The sequence below is a fragment of the Oncorhynchus kisutch genome, linkage group LG15, assembly GCF_002021735.2.
Source record: "Oncorhynchus kisutch isolate 150728-3 linkage group LG15, Okis_V2, whole genome shotgun sequence".
Taxonomy (NCBI): domain Eukaryota; kingdom Metazoa; phylum Chordata; class Actinopteri; order Salmoniformes; family Salmonidae; genus Oncorhynchus; species Oncorhynchus kisutch.
Genome location: NC_034188.2, coordinates 41031557 through 41052669, shown reverse-complemented (window position 1 = coordinate 41052669; position 21113 = coordinate 41031557). Strand labels below are relative to the sequence as shown.

Here is a 21113-nt window from a genome sequence, read left to right as displayed (position 1 = left end):
GTGCAAAATTATTCAGCCCCTTTACTTTCAGTGCAGCAAACTCTCTCCAGAAGTTCAGTGAGGATCTCTGAATGATCCAATGTTGACCTAAATGACTAATGATGATAAATACAATCCACCTGTGTGTAATCAAGTCTCCGTATAAATGCACCTGCACTGTGATAGTCTCAGAGGTCCGTTAAAAGCGCAGAGAGCATCATGAAGAACAAGGAACACACCAGGCAGGTCCGAGATACTGTTGTGAAGAAGTTTAAAGCCGGATTTGGATACAAAAAGATTTCCCAAGCTTTAAACATCCCAAGGAGCACTGTGCAAGCGATAATATTGAAATGGAAGGAGTATCAGACCACTGCAAATCTACCAAGACCTGGCCGTCCCTCTAAACTTTCAGCTCATACAAGGAGAAGACTGATCAGAGATGCAGCCAAGAGGCCCATGATCACTCTGGATGAACTGCAGAGATCTACAGCTGAGGTGGGAGACTCTGTCCATAGGACAACAATCAGTCGTATATTGCACAAATCTGGCCTTTATGTGTGGCAAGAAGAAAGCCATTTCTTAAAGATATCCATAAAAAGTGTTGTTTAAAGTTTGCCACAAGCCACCTGGGAGACACACCAAACATGTGGAAGAAGGTGCTCTGGCCAGATGAAATCAAAATTGAACTTTTTGGCAACAATGCAAAACGTTATGTTTGGCGTAAAAGCAACACAGCTCATCACCCTGAACACACCATCCCCACTGTCAAACATGGTGGTGGCAGCATCATAGTTTGGGCCTGCTTTTCTTCAGCAGGGACAGGGAAGATGGTTCAAATTGATGGGAAGATGGATGGAGCCAAATACAGGACCATTCTGGAAGAAAACCTAATGGAGTCTGCAAAAGACCTGAGACTGGGACGGAGATTTGTCTTCCAACAAGACAATGATCCAAAACATAAAGCAAAATCTACAATGGAATGGTTCAAAAATAAACATATCCAGGTGTTAGAATGGCCAAGTCAAAGTCCAGACCTGAATCCAATCGAGAATCTGTGGAAAGAACTGAAAACTGCTGTTCACAAATGCTCTCCATCCAACCTCACTGAGCTCGAGCTGTTTTGCAAGGAGGAATGGGAAAAAATGTCAGTCTCTCGATGTGTAAAACTGATAGAGACATACCCCAAGCGACTTACAGCTGTAATCGCAGCAAAAGGTGGCGCTACAAAGTATTAACTTAATGGGGCTGAATAATTTTGCACGCCCAATTTTTCAGTTTTTGATTTGTTAAAAAAGTTTGAAATATCCAATAAATGTCGTTCCACTTCATGATTGTGTCCCACTTGTTGTTGATTCTTCACAAAAAAATACAGTTTTATATCTTTATGTTTGAAGCCTGAAATGTGGCAGAAGGTCGCAAAGTTCAAGGGGGCCGAATACTTTCGCAAGGCACTGTATCACTAGCCACTTTAACTGTGCCACTTTGTTTACTTACTCATCTCATATGTATATACTGCACTCAATACCATCTACTGTATCTTGCCTATGCCGCTCTGTACCATCACTCATTCATATATCTTTATGTACATATTCTTTATCCCCTTACACTTGTGTCTATAAGGTAGTCGTTTTGGAATTGTTAGCTAGATTACTTGTTGGTTATTACTGCATTGTCGGAACTAGAAGCACAAGCATTTCGCTACACTCGCATTAACATCTTCTAACCATGTGTATGTGACAAATAAAATTTGATTTGATTTGGAGTGTGAGTGCATAGTGCATAGTGTGTTTATTTGTTTATATTCACTTACCCTGCTTTTAATTTTTTTTATTTAACCAGGTAGGCTACTTGAGAACAAGTTCTCATTTACAATTGCGACCTGGCCAAGATAAAGCAAAGCAGTTCGACACATACAACAACACAGAGTTACACATGGAGTAAAACAAATATACAGTCAATAATGCAGTAGAAAAATAAGTCTATATACAATGTCAGCAAATGAGGTGAGAAAAGGGAGGTAAAGGCAAAAAAAAAAAGTTTTTTTAAAAAGGCCGTGGTGTCGAAGTACATACAATATAGCAAGTAAACCACTAGAATGGTAGATTTGCAGTGGAAGAATGTGCAAAGTAGAGGGAAATAATGGGATGCAAAGGAGCAAACTAAATAAATACAGTAGAGGGAGAGGTAGTTGTTTGGGCTAAATTATAGATGGGCTATGTACAGGTGCAGTAATCTGTGAGCTGCTCTGACAGTTGGTGCTTAAAGCTAGTGAGGGAAATAAGTATTTCTAGTTTGAGATTATTGTAGTTCGTTCAAGTTCTTGGCAGCAGAGAACGGAAGGAGAGGCGGCCAAAGGAAGAATTGATTTGGGGGTGACCAGAGAGATAAACCTGCTGGAGCGTATGCTACAGGTGGGTGCTGCTATGGTGACCAGCGAGCTGAGATAAGGGTGGACTTTACCTAGCAGGGTCTTGTAGATGACCTCGAGCCAGTGGGTTTGGCGGCGAGTATGAAGCGAGGGCCAGCCAACGAGAGTGTACAGGTCGCAGTGGTGGGTAGTATATGGGGCTTTGGTGACAAAACGTCTGGAACTGTGATGGACTACATCCAATTTATTGAGTAGGGTATTTGAGGCTATTTTGTAAATGACATCGCCGAACGTGCCAGTTGTATAGCAAGGGTATCTTGCAACGCTCCAATGAATGTTAGTGTTACATTTTATATCTTAAGGGATGTTGTTTGCAACGCTCCAGATTTCACTGTAAAAATAATTTCCGTTAAGTTAAGTAGTAGCATAGTTACTCTATAGACTTATGGACTGATTTCTCGCTTTGCATCCCACTGACCCCCACTGAAGGTATTACTTGCTATTACTTACCTACTGTATGCAAGTTGAATGCACTGATTGTAAGTCACTCTGAATAAAAGCATCTGCTAAGTGACTGAAGTGTAAATGTGATCCTTCTTATTTTATGTAGCTGGGAAATGTCCTGCGCAGCCCCTTCATGAAGTTTGTGGCCCATGCCGCCTCCTTCATCATCTTCCTGTGCCTGCTGTTGTTCAACGCATCAGACCGCTTCCAGGGCATCAGCACCATGCCAAACGTGACCGTCACTGACCACCCCATGCAGATCTACCGGGTCAAGACCACCGAATTCAGCTGGACCGAGATGCTCATCATGGTCTGGGTCACAGGTGAGACAGGATTTATTTGTTTAACATTTTGTGGTACTGTGCAGGGTTGGCTTGGAAATGTGTGGTCAGAGGTAAGGGGATAAATCAGAGCCACGTTTCAGGGGCGCGTAAAGATTCCATAAAGTTTCAAAGGAGAACAACCTCGGTGATTAAACAATGAAGTTCAACGATGGTTAAAAGTCTAAGCCTCCGGGGGGGGGGCTTTATTGCTATAGGCCATAGAAATGCATTGAATAACACGTTCATAAATGGAAAAATAGATATATAAGAAAGCTCAGGAAATATATATGTATATATATACGATTTCCATACTTTCATTCATTTTTTTTGAACCAGTACCGAGTTACCCTCAGACAAATCCTGTGACACTTGGGGGGGGGGGGTAGTAGAGCAAAACGGAGAACACCACTGAGTTCTTGAGTGCCTTAGTAGTTTGTGGCCCAACAGCCGTATTCGTGATAGGAACCATTTTTGGGATATCGCCTTGTCTGTCAAACAGTGCTGTAAATCTGCCACCTTCCACCGCAGATGCGCAGGCACTTCAATCGACTCTGATTTTATTTTTAAACTGAAAGTAGCTTTTCTCCAAAACCAGTACTTGTGTCAGTTAATTAGTTACCCAACTAAAGTTACCCAGACAAAATTGATTCACTGTTTACCGGATTTTCCCCTCAGAAAAGTGAGACAAGCAGGAAAAAACCCCAAATAATAATTCATTCGGTGGATAAGGAATAACAGTACTTTATCACATTGTCCTAGGCTATATGGACATGAACAATAGGCAAAATATTCAATTTCAGACTGATTTCATGATTATTATTAAGACACAAAGGAACATCAATGATGTTATTCTATCATATTCAAACAATACATTTAAAAAAAAGTGATGTATGAATGTATTATCAGTTCATGAATCTACTTAATTGCATAGCCTAACAAATTAAAGAATGACTGACAATAAATAATTGTAATCAAATTAAAATGTTGATCCATAATAATGAGTGACCTGAATGCATCTCTATAGCCTTGGCATTAACAAAATATTCATACAAATATGATTAGGCCTCTCATAGACTAGGCCTTTTAGAAAGAGATTCAATCAAGTTAGATCTGCCAAATTAATATAGCATTGGAAAAAAATACATAAACCCAGCCTTAGAGTATAACATTTCATCATTATCCAAAAGAAAAATGTCATTTATAACATGCACAATTAGAAGCATCAATCTATATAGAGCAAGCGTGACTAAATTCAAGCCTAGAAACTTTGTTCACCGCATCCTCCTTCGATTGTCTCATCTGGCTGCCACGAAAAGCCACCACCTGCTGATCTGCACGAAGTGTGTGCGTGCCACTGGCGATGTACTTTGCTCGACATGCTAGCTGTTCTCGGCGGTGCATCATCACTTCAAACGCATTCCGTCGGGCTGTTATCGGTTGGCCTACTACTACTGGTAGTACCGGTAAAATGTAAGTTATGAATCGCAAATCACCATACAACTGACACACTTTGATTTCATCAATCATTTTGACTTCAATTTAGTTGTCCAAAAATACTATCAGCTTGCACTGCGTCTTTGCTGATGAATGCCTTGATCTCTGGCCAGTCAAAGGGTTAAATTACATTGTTATTTAATCTATTAATCGCTTCTGAAAATGATGCAATAACCATGAATTTAACCAACTGTTTGTTTATAATGAAGGACGTCCTACATTTAACCTGGACACATAAATAGTAGGAATTTGCGTTGGCTTCAGCCATGACGGCATGAAAAATGAAACATCTGCACGCCGCCTGCAGGTGCGAGTGTGTGTTTCACTGTCCAATCCGAGGCTCGAACATGATCTGAGCGTGTGATCTGAGGCTGTTTGGTCTCTTGGGCATCAACTTGGGTAAGGCTCAAGGGAGAGCGGACAGGGCATTATACACAAAGAGCCGCATATATTGGCAAAAAAATAACGCATCTGATTTGTACTTTTTTGGGGGGGGTGGAGAAAAGTGAGGCGGGGCATCCACTAAACAGTAATTCAACTTCGTTCGGCTAAAAGTTATGGTATCAATATTATTGTAACGATGAGGGGACCCTCAATGGTATATAGAGCAAGTCAGGATGTCATGTGAAACCATGTGTTCTGATATACTACTCATATAGTAGTATTTGGTTTTCGAAAAGACACTCAAAATATCAACATTCATATACAAATTCGTTAGAATCCCTATATTTACATATATTTACCGTAGACCATATTAAACAGATATATGAAACAAACAATTCAAGATGGCGCCGACAGACATGGCAGCTCTGCTTCTAGCTCTTAAGCAACTTTGCAGTATTTTGTTTTATTTCTTACTCTATTAGCCCAGAACGTTTTTTGGTGTTATTACATAAAGCTGTAAAAAGCTTTTGGATATCAGAGCGGTGGTAACTCACCAACACTATGACCAGGAATATGACTTTCCCGAATTGGATCCTTTGTTCACACCCCCCAGGGCAATTGAACTTATCCCAAATGCTACTCCAGGATGCCACCGCCCACTTCTAGACCAACATAGGAGGCAGGCACACCATCTACCGCTTCAGAGTATATTACTCTCGTGTTCAGACTCTGGACAATAAAGTAGACAAGCTCAGGGAGAGGATCTCCTTCCAGAGAGACATCAGGGACTGTAACATACTCTGTTTCATGGAATCATGGCTCTCTCTGGATATACTGTCCCCGTCCATACAGCCAGCTGGGTTCTCAGGACATCGCACAGACAGGAATGAACATCTCTCCGGGAAGGAGAAGGTCTTTTGGTTCACCTGACCAAGAATACCTCACAATCAAATGCTGACCATATTACCTCCCAAGAGAATTATCTTAGATTATAGTCACAGCCGTGTGTATTCCGCCTCAAGCCAATACCACGATGGCCTTCAAGGAACTACACTGGACTTTATGCAAACTGGAAACCACATATCCCGTAGCTGTAGCTGGAGATTTTAACAAAGCTAATTTGAGGAAAATGCTACTCCATCCCCCGTGGCCGACGTGAGTAAGAGATTTAAGTGAGTTATCCCTCGCAAGGCTGCTGGCCCAGACGGCATCGCTAGCCGCGTCCTCAGAGCTGGCTGGAGTGGAGTGTTTTCGGACATATTCGATCTCTCCCTATCCCAGTCTGCTGTCCCCACTTGCTTCAAGATGTCCACCATTGTTGCTGTACCCAAGAAAGCAAAGGTAACTGAACTAAATGACCATCACCCCGTAGCACTCTCCTCTGTCGACATGTGCTTTGAGTGGCTAGTTAAGGATCATATCACCTCTACCTTACCTGACACCCTAGACCCACTTCAATTTGCTTACCGTCCCAATTGATCCACAGACAATGCAATTGCCATTGCACTGCATACTGCCCTATCCCACCTGGACAAGAGGAATACCTATGTAAGAATGCTGTTCATTGACTAAAGCACAGCCTTCAACACCATAGTACCCTCCAAGCTCATCCTCAAGCTTGGGGCCCGGGGTCTGAACCCCGCCCTGTGTTACTGAGTTCTGGACTTCCTGACGGGCCGCCTGCAGGTGGTGAAGGTAGGAAACAACACCTCCACTTCACTGATCCTCAACACAGGGGCCCCACAAGGGTGCGTACTCAGCCCCCTCCTGTACTCCCTGTTCACCCATGACTGTGTGGCCACACACGCCTCGAACTCAATCATCAAGTTTGCAGACGACACAACCTTAGTAGGCTGATTACCAACAATGACGAGACAGCCTACAGTGAGGAGGTGAGGGTCCTGGCGGAGTGGTGACTGGAAAATAACCTCTCCCTGAACATCAACAAAATGAAGAAGCTGATCGTGGACTTCGGGAAAAAGTAGAGGGAGCACGCCCCTATCCGCATCGACGCAACCGCAGTGGAGAAGGTTGTAAGCTTCAAGTTCCTCAGCGTATACATCACTGATGATCTGAAATGGTCCACCCACACAGACAGTGTGGTGAAGGCGCAACAGAGCCTCTTCAACCTCAGGAGGCTGAATAAATTTGGCTTGGCCCCCAAGACCCTCACAAACTGATGGACAATTGAGAGCATCCTGTTGGCCTGTATGCAGCCCACGACGCGGTTAGTCATTGTGGCTGGGACCGCAGATTGTCCCGGGTTTGTGGCTGTCTAGATTCCTGCTGTTTGTTGTTTTCAATTTCCCCTGTGACCTGCCCTGTCTGGAACTGTGAGGAGTAACAGCCTAACATACGTTGCTAGCTACCATGACAAAGACCAAAGCCGGCGGGAGTACCGTTGAGGACAGTGCCAGTGGTGTCTCTCTATCGCATGTGAAGGATCTTTTAAACAAACAAAAAGATACCTATAAGCAGTTACAACAACAAGAAAATAGTTTCAAGTGTTTTGTCCAAATACTCGTGGATTCTACTAATAAAAGAATGGACGACCTGACCAGAGATCCAGGATCTGAAGAAGAGTCTCCGGTCATCCTAGTGTCAGCTCGATGAGTTGAAACAGGAGAACGGCAAGATGAAAGCAATCTGTAAGTCATTGAGAGAGGACATCAGTCCTGTCTGTGAATCCATGATAGTCTGATTTATCTGTCATTGTTATCTCGATGGACAATCAAGGCAAAACAACATGGTTGTGGAAGGAATTGCAGTATCTCCACATGAGACCTGGATGGAGACTGAGGACAAAGTGAGGGAAATGTTCTTTGAGAAATTGAAGATGGACTACAGGAATATTGAGGTGGAGCGCTCCCACAGGACTGGAAAACCCACCACCGGCCCAGGTGATGGCCCAGGCAGATAGTGGTCAAGTTCCTGAAGTTCAAGGACAAGGTAGCTGTTCTGGAATGAGCCAAGACCTTGAGAGGAATGTATATCTTCCTCAACGAGGACTATCCTGAAGCTGTGTGCCAGAAGAGGAAAGAACTGATCCCAGCCATGAAAGCTGCCATAGCGCGTGGGGACATTGCGTACATCCGCTACGACAGGCTCATTGTCCACCCTCCCTACCAGAAGCCTGGAAGGGATGAGAGAGCCAATCCTATGGGTTCATAGCCTCAACCCCACAGCACACACACACCAATTGATCAATGGACTGCTGAATGTATATTTTTTTCTCTTGCTTTGTCTGCTCTTTTCAATATTATGTCTCTCTGATCAGCTACCCAGGAAAGGGCTGAAAATAGCCCATATTAATTTATGTAGCCTTAGAAATAAGGTTCATGAAATCAATAACTTGCTAACATCAGATAACATTCATATATTAGCCATTTCTGAGAATCACTTAGATAATTAATTTGATGATACATCAGTAGCAATACAAGGATATAACATTTATAGAAGAGACAGACATACTTATGAACCATATCCCTGTAATGCTTAGAGAAGATCTTATGTCAAGTGTTATTGAAGTGTTTTGGTTGCAGGTTCACTTGGCACATCTAAATCCTTTTCTTTTGGGGTGTTGCTATAAGCCACCAAGTGCTAACAGTCAGTATCTAAATAATATGTGTGAAATACTTGATAGTGTATGTGATGTAAACAGAGAGGTCTATTTTCTTTGGGAACCTGAATATTGACTGGTTTTCACATCAAGCTGTCCGCTCAAGAGGAAGCTTCTTACCGTAACCAGTAATCTGGTTCAGGTTATTAATCAACCTACCAGGGTGTTTACAAACACTACAGGAACAAGATCATCCATGTGTAGCAATCACATTTTACTAATGATGTATAACTTTGATCCAAAGCTACTGTATACCCGTACCCATTGGATGCAGTGATCACAATATAGTGGCTACATCCAGGAAAGCCAACAGCCTGGCCAAAAATAGTGTATAAGAGATCATACAAAATATTTTGCTGTGACTCATATGTGGATGATGTTAAAAATATGTGTTGGTCTGATATGATTAATGAGGAGCATCCAGATGCTGCACTTGATGAATTTATGAAATTGCTTCTTCCAATTATTGATAAACATGCACCTGTTAGAACTGTTAAGGCTCCATGGATTGATGAGGAATTGAAAAACGGTATGGTTGAAAGAGATGGGGCAAAAGGAGTGGCTAATAAGTCTGGCTGTACATCTGACTGGCAGACTTACTGTAAATTGAGAGATTATGTGACTAACCTCAACAAAAAGAAGAAGAAACTGTATTATGAAGCCAAGATCAATGGTAAAAAGAATGATGTAAAAAAACAGGTCAGAGACCTGGCTGTGTGGTGCCAGAATAACAACTTATCCCTCAGCGTAACCAAGACTAAGGAGATGATTGTGGACTACAGGAACAGGAGGACCGAGCACACCCTCATTCTCATCGACGGGGCTGTAGTGGAGCAGGTTGAGAGGTTCAAGGTCCTCGGTGTCCACATCAACAACAAACTAAAATGGTCCAAACACACCAAGGCAGTCGTGAAGAGGCACTACAAAGCATATTCCCCCTCAGGAAACTAAAAAGATTTGGCATGGGTCCTGAGATCCTCAAAAGGTTCTACAGCTGCAACATGGAGGGCATCCTTGTTGCTCGGCCTCTGACCGCAAGGCACTACAGAGGGTAGTGCGTACAGCTCAGTACATCACTAGGGCTAAACTGCCTGCCATCCAGGACCTCGACATCAGGCGGTGTCAGAGGAAGGCCCTAAAAATTGTCGAAGACCCCAGCCACCCCAGTCATAGACTCTTCTCTCTACTACCGCATGGCAAGCGGTACCGGAGTGCAAGTCTAGGACAAAAAGGCTTCTCAACAGTTTTCACTGTAAATGTCACTGTAAGGTGAGGAGTTGACACCTGTTGTATTCGGCGCACGTAACAAATACACTTTGATTTGATTTAGGATAGATATAGGTCTGTAGCAGTTTGGGTCTAGAGTGTCTCCCCCTTTAAAGAGGGGGATGACCACAGCAGATTTCCAATCTTTGGGAATCTGAGACGATAGGAAAGAGAGGTTGAACAGGCTAGTAATAGGGGTTGCAACAATTTCGGCAGATCATTTTAGAAAGAGAGGGTCCAGATTGTCTAGCCCGGCTGATTTGTAGGGGTCCAGATTTTGCAGATCTTTCGGGAACATCAGCTATCTGGATTTGGGTGAAGGAGAAATGGGGGAGGCTTGGGTGAGTTGCTGTGGGGGGGGGGGGGGGTGGAGGGCTGTTGATCAGGGTAGGGGTAGCCAGTGGAAAGCATGGCCAGCCTTAGAAAAATGCTTATTCAAATTCTCAATTATAGTGGGTTTATCGGTGGTGACAGTGTTTCCTAGCCTCAGTGCAGTGGGCAGCTGGGAGGAGGTGCTCTTATTCTCCGTGGACTTTACAGTGTCCCAGAACCTTTTTGAGTTTGTGCTACAGGATGCAAATTTCTGTTTTAAAAAGCTAGCCTAAGCTTTCCTAACTGCCTGTGTACATTGGTTCCTAACTTCCCTGAAAAGTTTCAGATCACGGGGGCTATTCGATGCTAATGCAGAACGCCACAGGATGTTTTGGTGCTGGTCAAGGGCAGTCAGGTCTGGCATTCAGGTCTGGGCTATATCTGTTCCTGGTTCCACATTTTTTGAATGGGTCATGCTTATTTAAGATGGTGAGGAAGGCACTTAAAAAAAATAACCAGGCATTCTCTACTGACGGGATGAGGTCAATATCCTTCCAGGATACCCGGGCCAGGTCGATTAGTAAGGCCTGCTCGCTGAAGTGTTTTAGGAGGCGTTTGACAGTGATGAGGGGTGGTCGTTTGACAGCAGACCCATTACGGAGGCAGGCAATGAGGCAGTGATAGCTGAAATCTTGGTTGAAAACAGCCGAGGTGTATTTGGAAGGCAAGTTGGTTCTGATGATATCTATGAGGGTGCCCGTGTTTACAGATTTGGGGTTGTACCTGGTGGGTTCATTGATAATTTGTGTGAGATTGAGGGCATCAAACTTAGATTGTAGGATGGCCGGATTGTTAAGCATGTCCCAGTTTAGGTCACCTAGCAGCACGAGCTCTGAAGATAGATGGGGCCAATCAATTCACATATGGTGTCCGGCACACAGCTGGAGGCAGACGGTTGTCTATAGCAAGCGGCAACGGTGAGAGTCTTGTTTCTGGAAAGGTAGATTTTTAAAAGTAGAAGCTCGAATTGTTTGGGTACAGACCTGGATAGTAAGACACAACTCTGCAGGCTATCTCTGCAGAAGATTGCAACACTTTGGCAGTTCTATCTTGTCGTAAAATGTTATAGTTAGGGATGGAAATTTCAGGGTTTTTGGCGGTCTTCCTAAACCAGGATTCAGACACTGCTAGAACATCCGGGTTGGCAGAGTGTGCTAAAGCAGTGAATCAAACAAACTTAGGGAGGTGGCTTCTAATGTTAACATGCATGAAACCAAGGCTTTTACGGGTTACAGAAGTCAACAAATGAGAGCACCTGGGTAGTAGGAGTGGAGCTAGGCACTGCAGGGCCTGGATTAACCTCTACATCACCAGAGGAACAGAGGAGGAGTAGGATACGGCTAAAGGCTATTAGAACTGGTCATCTAGTACGTTCGGAACAGAGAGTAAAAGGAGCAGGTTTCTGGGCGCAATAGAAGAGAATCAAGGCATAATGTACAGACAAAGGGATGGTAGGATGTGAGTACATTGGAGTTATACCTAGGCATTGAGTAATGATGAGAGAGATATTGTCTCTAGAGACGTTTAAACCAGGTGATGTCACCATATTGTGGGAGGTGGAACTAATGGTTGGTTAAGGCATATTGAGCAGGGCTAGAGGCTCTACAGTGAAATAAGACAATCACTAACCAGGACAGTAATGGACAAGGCATATTGATATTAGGGAGAGGCATCATGCATATTAATATGTATTTCCATTTCTCCTGACAGTGGAAGAACTGCTCTGGCGCGTTGCATGAACAGGGGTGCGCTTCACCCGCACTGGGCCAAAAGCGAGGCAGAGCAAGGTTGTTATAGTTTTGTGATTTAATATTTTATTTTATTTCTAGGTTTTTATTAGAAATTCAGTTTCGGTCAGTTTTCAGACTTGATTTACTCGTTTAATTATTTCGTTTCAGTTTGATAAAACATTTTATTTTGTTATATAATTTAGCTAAACTTTTGTTTTTTGTGTTAGGGAAAGAAAGCCTATTTGTGGGAGGCTAGAAGCCGTTTATTTGTTGAAGGCCTATATTTTGTTGGGGGGAGATGTTACTTGTCACTAGAGGGCAGTAATACTTAACGTAATGGGAGAGGACGATAGACTTGGCTAGACGTAACATCTCTGTATCTGTAACATGATGGCGTCAGTGAGAGCATGGGTAGCGCCATTGAGGCCATCTCCATCTTGAAAAATAAAATGTTCTTCACAAGTAAAATTTGTTGGCTGATCCCACCTGATGACCCGGCTGTTACGTATCCAAATGGGGAATCAGGTCATGCCAACCGGGTCATCAGGAGGGATCAGCCAATGAAGATACAAGTCCTGCCCCGTTGGCTAAGTCCTCAATGGCGCTGTCCATGCTACAGTATCACAGGCTTTTAGTCACTAGAGGACTCTATTCAACTCCATGGACAGGACATAGGTTTGGTTAGGTTTCAATTATAAATCAATTCTAATATGACTTAGATTTAAAGGATAAGCGCCTACACTGGTGCAAGAAATATGGTGCAAGGAAACTCTTGACCATGTTTACACCAATCCGATGCTTTTTTAAACTTTGGTAGTTTAAGTAAGAATAATCAAGTACCATTACCTTTATCTGACAGAAAGGAAGGAGAAAAAAAATAACAAAATAACTCATGGCACATTTGACATGATTTGTTTATGTCAAATTAACTTCTTAAGGCTGCAGGGGCAGTATTGAGTAGCTTGGATGAAAGGTGCCCAGAGGTGCCCAGAGTAAATGGCCTGCTCCTCAGTCTCAGTTGCTAATATATGCATATTATTAGTAGTATTGGATAGAAAACACTCTGAAGTTTCTAAAACTGTTTGAATGATTTCTGTGAGTATAACAGAACTCATATGGCAGGCAAAAACCTGAGAAGAAATCCAAACAGGAAGTGAGAAATCTGAGGTTGGTATATTTTCAACCCATTCCCTATTGAAATCACATTGGGATATGAATGAAGATTCACTTCCTAGGGCTTCCACTAGATGTCAGCTGTCTATAGAAACTTGAATGAGGCTTCTACTGTGTTGTGGGACTGAATAAGAGGGGAATGAGTCAGCTTAATGGCAGAGAGCCATTTCCTGGTCACGCGCATACCACATGATATCTTCCTGCGTTCCGTTCCTCCTCAAGACACTAAGGAATTCTCCGGTTGGAACTTTATTGAAGATTTATGATAAAAACATCCTAATGATTGATTCTGTACTTAGTTTGAAATGTTTCTTCGACCTGTAATATAACCTTTAGAAGTTTTTGTCCGATGAAATGGTCGACCAGCACCAGCGTTTGGATAGGTGTAACCAAACGCGCTAACAAAAGTAGCGAATTGGACATAAATAACGGACAATATCGAACAAATCAAGCATTTATTGTGGACCTGGGATTCCTGGGAGTGTATTCTGATGAAGATCATCAAAGGTAAGGAAATATTTATCATGTAATTTCTGGTTCATGTTGACTCCAAAATGGCGGCTAATTGTATTATATTTCTGAGCTCCGTCTCAGATTATTGCATGGTTTGCTTTTTCCGTAAAGTTTTTTTGAAATCTGAGACAGCGGTTGCATTAAGAAGAGGTATATCTATAATTACATGTGTATAACTTGTATTATCATCTACATTTATGATGAGTATTTCTGTTGAATCAATGTGGCTATGCAAAATCACTGGATGTTTTTGTGCCAATGTAAACTCAGATTTTTGGATATAAATATTTATCAAACAAAACATAGATGTATTGTGTAACATGAAGTCCTATGAGTGTCATCTGATGAAGATCAAAGGTTAGTGATTCATTTTCTCTCTATTTGTGCTTTTTGTGACTCCTCTCTTTGGCTGGAAAAATGGCTTTGTTTATTCTGTGGCTTGGTGGTGACCTAACATAATCGTTTGTGGTGCTTTCGCTGAAAAGCATATTTGAAATCAGACACTGGTGGGATTAACAACAAGATTACCTTTAAAACAGTATAAGATACATGTATGTTTGAGTAATTTTAATTATGAGATTTCTGTTGTTTTGAAATTGGCGCCCTGCACTTTCACTGGCTGTTGTCATATTGTCCGGTTAATGGGATTGCACCCCAAAGAGGTTTTAAACCTATATCATTGACTAACCCCTTCAAATAGGGTTAATAAAAACAGCTGCAACAAGAGCAAAAGCATAAGCAATACAACCAAACAAGATTTTCTGATTTATTATCAAGACTGTGTTTCAGAGAGGTGGTCGTTTGATTTCTCAAACCTGATGACATGCTGAATATTCTCACCACAACACTTGGGATGCACGGGCAGAAATCAGATTCAGTTCCACAAGGCACAGCTTTGGATAAACAGCCATCCTTGCCTGCCAGAACTGGAGAGGTGACTCTACCAGGTATTTCCGCAGCTCACTCGGGACACTTAATGCCCTGCCAGGTTGACCCCCCGTATGGACAGTGACCTCAGACGCAATCTTCGAAGTGAGGAAATCCGTATTTCTGAAGAACTGTGTTTGAGATGCTTGCTAGATTCAACGTGCTGCCATCTTGCAGGAGTCCTGCTGCTCCACAGCTGTATTCTCTGAAGTACAAAAGACTTCCCTCTTCACTGAAGCTGGAGACTTATATTTCCCTCGCTAACTTTAAACATCAGCTATCTGAGCAGCTAACAAATCGCTGCAGCTGTACATTTGCTAACATCTCCAGCAACTTCTCAAACTGCACTAGCTTAGGCCACTCACACACACCTTGCTCACCCTCGGATTTCTTCCCTCTTAGCTACTGATGGTAATGCCCAAGCTAGGTCTATTTGAAACATAGGCATATACTGGCAGCATTTACCCGCCAAATTCAGAAGCTCGAAAATGCCATGAGAAAAAAACTCCATTACAGTTTAGAAGAAACTAAACATAATTTAACATGGTTTTTATTTGATTTATTTTGCAGTCAAAGATTATAGTTTCAGTATAGTTTTAAAGATGTTTTTTTTTTTTACATTTCTATCAAGGCACAAGGTGAGACCCAGATGCAGACACAGGAGGCAGATGGTTGGCGTCTTAAAATGTTTATTAATCCAAAGAGGTAGGCAAGAGAATGATCGTGGACAGGCAAAAAAGTCAAAACCAGATCAGAGTCCAGGAGGTACAGAGTGGCAGACAGGCTATGGGTCGAGGCAGGCAGAAAGGTCAGGTAGGTGGGTACAAAGTCCAGAAACAGGCAAAGGTCAAAACTGGGAGGACTAGAAAAAGGAGAATGCAAAAATCAGGGGAATGGTAAAAACGCTTGTTGACTTGAAACATAAAGACGAACTGGCACAGAGAGACGGGAAACACAGGGATAAATACACTGGGGAAAATAAGTGACAATAAGTGACCCTTTTTTTCAGTTTCGTACCTAATTAACACAACCCATTTCCTCTTGATGTTGTTTCCCCTGCAGACATTTTTCTCTCAGTTTCAGAACATTTTAATCTGTTTGGTGCCTATTGAAAACAACCCACAACTTTGTTGATTCCTCTGCAGGGATGATGTGGTCGGAGTGTAAGGAGCTGTGGACTGAGGGGCCCAGGGAGTACATGCAGCAGCTGTGGAACGTTCTGGACTTCGGCATGCTTTCCATCTTCATTGCCGCTTTCACCGCTCGGTTCTTTGCCTTCCTCCAGGCCACCAGAGCCCAGCAGTACGTCAACGAAAAGATCCACACCACCGACCTCTCCCTAGTGACCCTACCCCCGGAGGTCAAATACTTTACCTACGGTGAGAGAAGAGCTACTGTATCGATGCACCCAATCAAATGTTATTTGTCAAAGAAATAGTGACACGGGCAATAGCTCTTTACACTTTTACTCCTATATTAAGGAGTAAAAGTAGCATGGCTATATAGAGAGTACCAGTACCGAGTCGATGTGCAGGGGTACAAGGTAATTGAGGTTGCTATCAAATAAAATTTTATTGGTCACATACACGTGATTAGTAGATGTTATTGTGGGTGTAGCGAAGTGCTCGTGCTTCTATCTCCGACAGCGCAGTAATATCTAACAAATTACACAACATATACCCAATACACACACATCTAAGTAGGAATGAATTAAGACTATATACATATGGACAATTGATGTCAGAGCGGAACGGACTAAAATACAGATTTTTTTTTATACATATGAGATGAGTAATGCAAGATATGTAAACATTATTAAGTGAATGAGATACCGTAGAATAGTATAGAATACAGTATATACATATAAGATGAGTAATGCCAGATATGTAATTTTTTAAAAAGTGACTAGTGTTCCATTCCTTAAAGTGGCCAGTGATTCCTAGTCTGCCTATAGGCAGCAGCCTCTAATGTGCTGATGGTGGCTGTTTAAGAGTCTGATGGCCTTCAGATAGAAGCTGTTTTTCAGTCTCTCGGTCCCAGCTTTGATGCACCTGTACTGACCTCGCCTTCTGGATGATAGCGGGGTGAACAGGCAGTGGCTCAGGTGGTTGATGTCCTTGAGGATCTTTTTGGCCTTACTGTGACATTGGGTGCTGTAGGTGTCCTGGAGGGCAGGTAGTTTTCCCACGGTAAAGCGTTGGGCAGACCGCACCACCCTCTGGAGAGCCTTGCGATTGCGGGCGGCTGCAGTTGCCATACCAGGTGGTGGTACAGCCCGACAGGATGCTTTCAATTGTGCATCTATAACAATTTGTGAGGGTTTTAGGTCATAAGCCTAATTTCTTTAGCCTCCTGAGGTTGAAGAGGCTCTGTAGCGCCTTCTTCACCACACTGTCTGTGTGGGTGGTCCATTTCCGTTTGTTAGTGATGTGTACGCCAAGAAACCTGAAGCTTTCCACCTCCTCCACTGCGGTACCGTTGATGTAGATGGGGGGTGCACCCTTTGCTGTTTCCTGACGTCCACGATCATCTCCTTTATTTTGTTGACGTTGAGTGAGAGGTTGTTTTCCAGGCACCACACTCTCAGAGCCCTCACCTATTCACTGTAGACGTTCTTGTCACCGTTGGAATTCAAGCCTACTACTGTTGTGTTGTCTGCAAACTTGATGATTGATTTGGAGGTGTGTATGACCATGCAGTCATGGGTGAACAGAGAGTACAGGAGGGGGCTGAGCACGCATCCTAGTGGGGCCCCATTGTTGATGATCAGCGGAGTGGAGATGATGTTTCTTACCTTCACCACCTAGGGGCAGCCCGTCAGGAAGTCCAGGACCCAGTTGCACAGGGCGGGGTTCAGACCCAGGGGCTCAAGTTTATTGATGAGTTTGGAGGGTACTATGGTGTTGAATGCTGAGCTATAGTCAATAAACAGTATTCTTACATAGATATTCTACTTGTCCAGATTGGACAGGGCAGTGTGCAGAGTGATGGCGATTGAATCGTCTGTGGATCTATTGGGGCGGTAAGCAAATTGAAGTGGGTCTAGGGTGGCAGGTAAGGTAGAGGTGATATGATCCTTGACTAGTCTCACAAAGCACTTCATGATGACAGAGGTGAGTGCTACAGGGCCATAGTTCTTAAGTTCAATTACCTTTGCCTTCTTGGGTACAGGAACAATGGTGGCCATCTTGAGCATGTGGGGACAGCAGACTGGGATAGGGAGATATTGAATATGCCCGTAAACACACCAGCCAGCCGGTTAATAGTGGTTAATACGTTTAAATATTTTACTCAGGTTGGTCACGGAGAAGGAGAGCCCACAGTCCATGGTAGCGGGCCACATCGGTGGCACTGTGTTATCTTCAAATTGTGTGAAGAATGTGTTTAGCCTGTCCGGAAGCAAGATGTCAGTCTAGGCGACGTGGCTGGATTTCCTTTTGTAGTTTGTAGTCCCTGCCACATACATCTCGTGTCTGAGCTGTTGAATTGTGACTCCACTTTATTGTTTTTGTTTGATTGCATTGCGGAGATAATAACCACTGTTTATATTCTGCCATATTACCAGTCGCCTTGCTCTGGTTAAATGTGGTGGTTTGCTCTTTCAGTTTCGCTTGAATGCTACCATCTATCCAGGGTTTCTGGATGGGAGGAGCAAGATGGAGTCGTGGTCAGATTTGCTGAAAGGAGGGCGGGGGAGGGCCTTGTAAGCATTCCGGAAGTTTGAATTGCAATGGTCGAGAGTCTTAGTAGCTCGAGTAGGACAGTCAATGTGTTGATAGAACTTCGGCAGCCTTGTCCTCAGATTTGCTTTGTTAAAATCCCCAGCTACTATAAATGCACCCTCAGGATATGTGGTTTCCAGTTTGCATAAAGTCCAGTGAAGTTCTTTGAGGGCCGTCAAGGTTTCGGCTTGAGGTGGGATTTAAATGCTGTGGCGATGATGGAGAATTCTCTTGGGAGATAATGGTTGGCATTTAATTGTTAGGTATTCTAGGTCGGGTGAACAAAAGGACTTGAGTTCCTGTATGTTCCTAGAATTACACCATAATTCGTTAATCATGAAACACACCCCTCCGCCCTTCTGCTTCCCGGAGAGATTTTTATTCCTGTCGGCGCGATGTACTGAGAATCCTGCTGACTTTACCGAATATCCCGAGAGAGCCATGTTTCTGTGAAAGAAAGTATGTTACAGGCCCCGATGTCTCTCTGGAAAGAAAGACTGAACATTAGCGAGTAATATACTCGGAAGCAGTGGGTGGTGTGCGCGCCTCTATGTCAAACCAGCAGGCCACCTTGAGTGCCTCTCCTCCACCAGCGATGTTTTGGAATAAGTTAAATTTCTCTGGGAAGAGTGAACAAAGGATCTGCTCCAGGGAAGTTGTATTCCTAAGTCGTAATGCTGGTAGTTCTGATGAGTTACCGCCTCTCTAATATCAAATAGTTCTTCCCGGCTGTATGTAATACCACAAAACATTTCCTGAGCTAATAATATAAAAAATAGTACATAAAGAAACCCAATACTGCAAAGTTTTCTAAGAGCTAGTAGCAATGCTGGCATCTCCGTTGGGGCCATCTTCCAGTGTCTTCCAGTGCTATGTTCATATAGGTAGGGTTAAAGTGACTAAGCAAGAGTATAGAAAGCAGACAGTAGCGTGTGTATGTGGCGTCAGTATGCATGTGTGCTTGTGCTGTGTGGGCGTGTGTGTGTGTGTGTGTGTGTGTGTGTGTGTGTGTGTGTGTGTGTGTGTGTGTGTGTGTGTGTGTGTGTGTGTGTGTGTGTGTGTGTGTGTGTGTGTGTGGGTGTGAGTGTGTGGGTGTGAGTGTGTGGGTGGAGTCCAGTGTGTGTGCAAAGAGTGCAAGAGAGTTAGTGCAAAAAAGGGTAAATGCAGATAGTCCGGGAAGCCATTTGATTAGCTATTTAGCAGTCTTAAGGCCTGGGGGTAGAAGCTGTTCAGGGTCCTGTTGGTTCCAAACTTGGCAACAGTGTATGACTTGGGTGGCTGGAATCTTTTACCATTTTTTGGGCCTTCCTCTGACACCGCCTGGTGTAGAAGTCCTGGATGATAGGGAGCTCGGCCCCAGGGATGTACTGGGCCGCACTCACTACTCTCTGCAGCGGCTTGTGGTCGGATGCCTTGCAGTTGCCATACCAAGCGGTGATGCAGCCAGTCAAGATGCTATCAATGGTGCAGCTGTAGAACTTTTTCATGATCTGAGTGCCCATGCCAAATATTTTCAGCCTCCTGAAAAAGGGGGAAGTGGCGCTAATGTGCCCAGTTCACAACTGTGTGGGTGTGTATGGACCATGTTAATTCCTTATTGATGTGGACACAGAGGAACTTGAAGCTCTCGAACCGCTCCAATACAGCCCCCAAACCGCTCCAGTACAGCCCCATCAATGTGGATGGGTGCATACTTGCCCCTCCGTTTCCTGTAGTCCACGATCAGCTCCTTTATCTTGCTGTAGTTGAAGGAGAGGTTGTGGTCCTGGCACCACACTACCAGGTCACAGATTTACTCCCTATAGACTGCCTCATCGACATCGGTGATCACTCCTACCACCGTCTTGTCATCAGCAAACTTGATGATGGTGTTGGAGCTGTGCGGGCCATGCAGTCGTGGGTGAACAGGGAGGAAGGGACAGAAGCATAATCCCCTGAGGGGCCCCGTGTTAATGGTCAGCGTGTCGGATGTGTGGTTACCTACCCTGGGGGCGGCCAGTCCGGAAGTGCAGGATTGAGTTGCAGAGGGAGGGAGGCGGTCAGTTCCAGGGCCCTGAGCTTGGTGATGAACTTGTTGGGCACTATGATGTTGAATGCTGAGCTGTGTTGAATGCTGAGCTGTAGTGAATGAACAGCTTTCTTTTTTTTTTTAAGTAAAAATCTTTAATACACAGAAGCATCCAGGGTCAATGCCCTGCTCAAGGGCATGTTGACCGATCCAACCACCAGGCCAAAAAATGTGAACCCAAACTCTCCAAGATCCCGCCCACAGTTCCCCAATAGCTGTCCCTCAACCATTCGAGACCCCTCCCACAGGCCCTCCCGGGGAAACCACAAAAACTATTTATTCCCCACCCCCAAGAACCCCTTAATGCACCAACAACCAAGAGAATGAACTAAATAGAAAAAAGCAAATAAATAATAAAACAAAGTAATGAATTTAAAACAAAGGACATCAAGGACAACTAAAATCATAACAGCAATGCCAACTGTATGCATTTGTGTGCATATCTGGCACTATTACATGTATGTGTGTGTTGTTGTATGTGTTTATTTGAATGAGAGTGTGTGTATATGCATGTGTACAAACACCTGCATGGCATCAGCCTCAGGCAAACAGCATTCTTACATGGGTATTCCTTTTGTTTCGGTGGGTGAGGGCAGTGTGGAGTGCAATAGAGACGGTGTAATTTGGATCTTTTGGGGCAGTATGCGAATTGGAGTGAGTTTGTGGTGTCT

General features: G+C 43.6%; 1 protein-coding gene across 1 annotated transcript in view; it reads left to right on the top strand.

Moving 5' to 3' along the window:
- Window positions 1-21113, top strand: part of LOC109906034 (short transient receptor potential channel 3-like) — a 79596-nt gene that overhangs the window by 31420 nt on the left and 27063 nt on the right. The window contains exons 5-6 of the mRNA XM_020503679.2: window positions 2958-3174; window positions 15798-16031. Of these exons, the coding sequence (XP_020359268.1) occupies window positions 2958-3174; window positions 15798-16031 (451 nt within the window). The remainder of the gene's footprint in view (window positions 1-2957; window positions 3175-15797; window positions 16032-21113) is intronic.